The sequence below is a fragment of the Haliotis rufescens genome, unplaced genomic scaffold, assembly GCF_023055435.1.
Source record: "Haliotis rufescens isolate VD_foot unplaced genomic scaffold, xgHalRufe1.0.p SCAF_15, whole genome shotgun sequence".
Taxonomy (NCBI): Eukaryota; Metazoa; Mollusca; class Gastropoda; order Lepetellida; family Haliotidae; genus Haliotis; species Haliotis rufescens.
Window position 1 is genome coordinate 10658841 of NW_025963835.1, and position 5362 is coordinate 10664202.

The 5362-nt window shown below is 41.6% G+C and overlaps 1 protein-coding gene across 2 annotated transcripts; it reads left to right on the forward strand.

Annotated features, from left to right (window-relative positions):
* LOC124110413 (protein unc-93 homolog A-like) lies at positions 1–1965 on the forward strand. Of its 2 annotated transcripts, none has more exons than XM_048396125.1 (2): positions 1–78; positions 527–1965. In XM_048396125.1, exon 2 carries the CDS (start codon positions 588–590, stop codon positions 1503–1505), a length of 918 nt encoding a protein of 305 aa, XP_048252082.1. In that variant the 5' UTR covers positions 1–78; positions 527–587; the 3' UTR covers positions 1506–1965. The 2 variants fall into 2 exon arrangements, with proteins under 2 accessions (XP_048252082.1, XP_046325723.1); XM_046469767.2 differs by having other exon boundaries at positions 7–371.
* Positions 1966–5362: the final 3397 nt, after the last annotated feature.

A 5362-nucleotide genomic window follows, 5' to 3' on the forward strand; every position in this document is an offset into this window, starting at 1 on the left:
AAAGTGCCTTATCAACTCATGGCCAGCCACATGTCACAACCAGTGTAGACACACAGTCTGCTAACCCCTATGAAACAAGTAAGTTTGAATAAGCTCTTACTTGGTAGATAATTGAAACAAACATGTCTGACGTAGAAACTGAAGAGACCCCATCGCCACTGTTTGGGAAGGAAACAAAGAATACAATAGTCCTTGGACTAGGATTCCTGTTTGTATTCTCGTCATACATGTCGTTACAGAATCTGCAAGGAAGCCTGAACGACGAAGGTGGTTTGGGAGTTCTCTCCCTTAGTTGTCTCTACGCAGCAGCCATTTTGTCGGCCATCTATGCTCCCACGTGGATCACTGTTGTTGGGGTCAAGCGATCAGTGGTAATTGCCTTTTCTGGACATTTAATTTACGTTGCGTCCAATTTTTACCCTTCATTTGCAACACTTATTCCATCATCAATCATTCTGGGAGCAGTTACGGGACCGTTATGGACGTCACTAGGGATTTACCTCACATCCTGTGCTTTTTCCTTCAGTGAACGTACCGGTGTGGAGCTACAAACCTCTCTCAGCAGAATTAACGGGATTTTCTTCGGAATGTTTGAACTTAGTAATATCGTGGGTAACCTACTATCGTCCCTTGTACTGTATCAAGGCCAGTATAACAGCACCAACTTGAACACTACTTCCTTTTGTGGAGCTCATGATTGTCCTGAAGCAGAAACAGTGGACATCATCGCTGATCCCGAACCCACTGTGGTTTACATGCTTCTGGGTGTGTTTCTAGGATGTGTCGTCACGGGGCTAGGGGTTGTGATTATTTTCCTTTCACCAGTACACAATCAGTCCTCAACCAACAAGAACACAATCAAACAGTCACTGTGGTCCTGGTTCAGACTCATCATCAAGACTGATATCAAGTTTCTGCTTCCATTTATGTTATATTTAGCTATAGAGCAGGTTGTGGCATTTACTGAACTAACCAAATCATACGTGAGCTGTCCTTTCGGAATACAAAACGTCGGCTACGTGATGACAGTGTACGGAGTTAGTTCTGCAACAAGCAGTTTCGTATTCAGCAAATTAGCTAGATTTGCAAGACGATATGTTCTACTGGGCCTTGCTGGGGTTCTTCAGATGGCGCTGATGTTGTGGATGTATCACTTGGTTCCGTCTTACCATGACATTCACCTCGTCTACGTTATATCCTCAGCATGGGGAGTTGCGGAAGGAATATGGAAAACCCAGACGAACTCCGTAATAGGGGAAATATTTCATGACAATAAGCAGTCAGCATTTGCAGTATATGAAGGTGTCAAATCTATAGCATTTACATGTACCTTTGTGTACAGTAGTATGCTGTGTGTTTCTGTCAAAATTATAATCGCAATGACCTTCCTAGTTTTGGGGATGGCACTTTATGCTTTGGTTGAAGTCAGATATCTGAGGAAATCCAACAAACGGATGTCTGAAGACGAAAAGGAAGAAGTTGCTAAACTCGAAAAGTCCAATTAACTGAAACAAACGCTACAGTCTGCGTGACAATTAAAACGGATTAATCAATCAACATGTTATTAATATATGCAATTGGTTGTTTTCATTAACAACATAGAAATGGTATTAAGCAATACTTCACAGAAGATGTTTGATGTGTTTATAGAAAGTGTTCATTTTGTGTATTCTAATCTACCTTTATACTGGTACAAATATAGTTTACAAAATATTTTGTCTACATCTAGCGTGAGAACAATGTCTGTGTATAGGTTTGGCATGGCGGCCTAGCTGTTTAAGGAGAGTTACATCACTTGAGCATGCCAGAATCCAATGATCATTACTCATTAGACTCAAATCCAAAACTAGCATTTTCCCAATTTATGACACATCTTTCTTGATGTTAATCATACAGACAAATTAATTAATAGACTCATATTATCTTTTTTTTATTCCGTCGCGTACTTCGACCTTTTGTATTACCTTGTACGATTGTACATTTAATCATGTATGTTTCAATAAAATTTCTGTTTTGACCTTCGCGTTTCCCCTTGAGAATTAAAATGCAACAGTACATTACATATACTGCCATGACATATGTTGTAATCAGTGGGCATTACAAATGAATCTCTAATCGAAAAACGATACGTTAATAGTAATACTCGTCAAGATTAATGCACATGCAACCTGTTTTCTACTTTAATCAGTCAGAAGATGAGTGAAAGTAAAAAGACCGCGATGAGTGAGTTAGTCTGGTTTTACTCACATATGTATATTACAGTGAGTTGCCTCCATGTGGTATGAAAGCCTTAAGAGAAGCAGGACGTCAGTTTGATGAAACCCATGGGCGTTGTCAGTGCAGGCAGAGCCTGTTGAGAGTATCATCAAAGGGACCAATCCGGGACCGAGCACGTCTACAGTTAGCGTCCTGCTCCCTGTGTTATCCCCAATATCATGATAGAAAGGCAGTTATAAAATCCCTACCCATACAACAAGAAAATGTATGGTGATGATAAGATACACAGGCTGATCGGGGGCATATTAGTTGACGATGATTAGTTCGTCATAATACAAAATGGTATAATGTAATCTGAACAAAAACATCATGAAACATCATTACACAACTAGGATGCTGAAAGATGCTGAGTCACTTGTTCACCACTGGAAGTGACTGATGAGTGTGCGAGTATGGTTTTACGCCGTTTTCAGCAACATTCCAGCAATATCCGTGGGACACCAGGAAGGGAAATCACACATTGTACCTGTATGCCCAAGATTTCGACGTGACGAGCGAATGTTTTAGCCACTGAGCTATCCACCGCCCCACAATTGGCAATACGATCACTCATGACGGTCATTGTTTGTTCACCTTCTTTGGATTTGTTTAGGGTCTGGACACCAAAGAAAACAAGGCACGTGTTTCTGACCACAATAAATCTGATGAAAGGACGTATTATATTCTTCCACCCGATGACCAGTAATGCAGGACAAAGCACTAATTGATAATGCCCACATGCTAAAGGCTATGCGAGAACGCGATCATGTCCCTTGTAATATTCCATACTTTTCCCATTAACATTATTGTGCTTACTCAGGTGTTGCCAGCTGTATACAGTGTCTGCATTTGTATAATTATGTACATTAAAATATATACCCGTGTAATTGGTTTTTGGACGCTAAAGAAACACGCGTAGTTTTCTCTTATCACATGAACAACTTTAAAACATCTCATTTACTTTTATAAAAGACAACTTTCTCTTAAAAATATGCCATCATATGAGCATTTACAATGTCTGGGTGATGCTACATCCTACGTCATAACGCGAGTAATCGGGATAAACATGGTTGTTCGAAAAAGTGTGATGTCCGAATTAAAACCTAAGATCCGACGATGTATTAAATATCAATGTGTTTGACATGTAGATTTTTAATTTTTAATTTTCATCTCCATGAAACCACCAGCTGTAGACTTCATCACAGCAGCGGGAGGCTAACTCAATTGGAAAACAAAATGTCCACTTTTCCTTCTCCATTTGTTCCCAAAATAGACCGGTACAGGTACGGAATATATGTGTAGACCCACTCTTTACATCACAATTGTAGAGTGCATGTATCCAAACGGCCTTCTCCACACGGAAATAGACCACCACTGTATCTCCGACCAGTGACTCGTGTAACATTCAGGCTATCTTTGTGACCCAAGTGAGCTTGTGTATAGTGAACATACGCATCGCAGTACTGTGAGACACGGACATATTATTTCTCGTGTCTCATTTCTCTACACCTCAGTGAGAACGACGCTATGTGTTGTAAAATTGCGAGGTGAGGCGCCTCGTCTTTGTTACATACATATACATTGTGTAACTTGCGGATTATCTATGTGGCTTCAGTGTGACCGCAATTTGTGTTGTTACGGCAACGCGCCGCGATGTGCCTCGTAAGCGTAGTATGCGGTGTGTTATCGTTTTTCTTATCCTATGTGGGTGACGACCATTTACTCATGTCACAGATACCGCTGTATCGAACATAGCACCACGAAGGACAGATTGACCTGGTGCGCGCCTTTGGTCTAACAAGGATCTCGATCCTCCATTGCCACATCTTACCCTATGTAGGTCACTTGCAGTGAATTATCGCACTATCGCCGTGCTCAACCACTCACAGGGGCTGCTGTGTTCAGTCGTTGAATGTCGCATGCACAACTAACAACATGGTACAACATGGAGCTGAACACCCCCATGTCGTATTTGCAGGTGAGGGTGATATTTCAAATTCTCACAGATGTGATACAGGTGAACATACCGACGGCAAGGACAATGGATCACTTATTGCACGTGGAGAAGGGGGGGATAACGTTTCACAATTAACAGAAATTGTGAATGAAGGCGACAACTTTTTATCTGAAAGCGACTCTGTGAAAGTTGAGGCCACACAATCCTCCGTCGCGGGAAAAGAGACAAAGAATGCAATATTTTTATCGATCTCGTTTCTGTCCGTGTTTACATCCTACATGGCTATACAGAATATACAAGGAAGCCTGAACGATGAAGGAAGTTTAGGAGTCATATCCCTCGGCGTTTTATATGGGGCTTCCATACTGTCAGGCATTCTAGCCCCACTGATAGTGACGCAACTTGGTGTAAAGAGAGTGATTATATACTCTTTTTTCGCACATTTAATCTACACAGCGTCCAACTTCTACCCCTCCTTCGCTACCCTCATTCCTTCCTCCATACTCATTGGACTCGTAACGGGTCCCTTGTGGTCGTGTCAAGGGATCTACATGACAGTGTGTGCAGTTTCGTATTCGCAGCGGACTGGTACTCAAATGTATACCTCGCTCAGCAGGTTTAATGGTATTTTCTGGGCCATGTTTGACCTGTCAAGCATTATCGGAAACCTCGTGTCATCGTTCGTTCTCTATCAGGGCGAGTACAACGTTACAGTGGCAAATGTGTCAGCCTACTGTGGAGTCAACGATTGTCCAGATACAGAGACAGTGGAGTTAATCGCCGACCCTGAACTATATATTGTGTACACACTGTTTGGCATATTCCTTGTTTGTGTTGTTATAGGAATTAGCACAGTCATTGTATTTCTCTCACCGATCAAGTCCCAGGTCAAAACAGGGGAGACATCGATGAAACAATCATTCTTGTCCTGGTTCAAAGTATTACAGAAAACTGACATGAAATATTTAATCCCATTCACCTGCTACCTGTCTATTGCCGAGGAGGTTTGCTTTGTAGAAGTAACTAAATCCTACATCAGCTGTCCAATCGGAATACAAAACGTGGGTTACGTAATGATGGCATATGGGATGAGTACATCACTATCAAGCTTCGTTTTCAGCAGGATCACTAAGTACACTAAACGATATA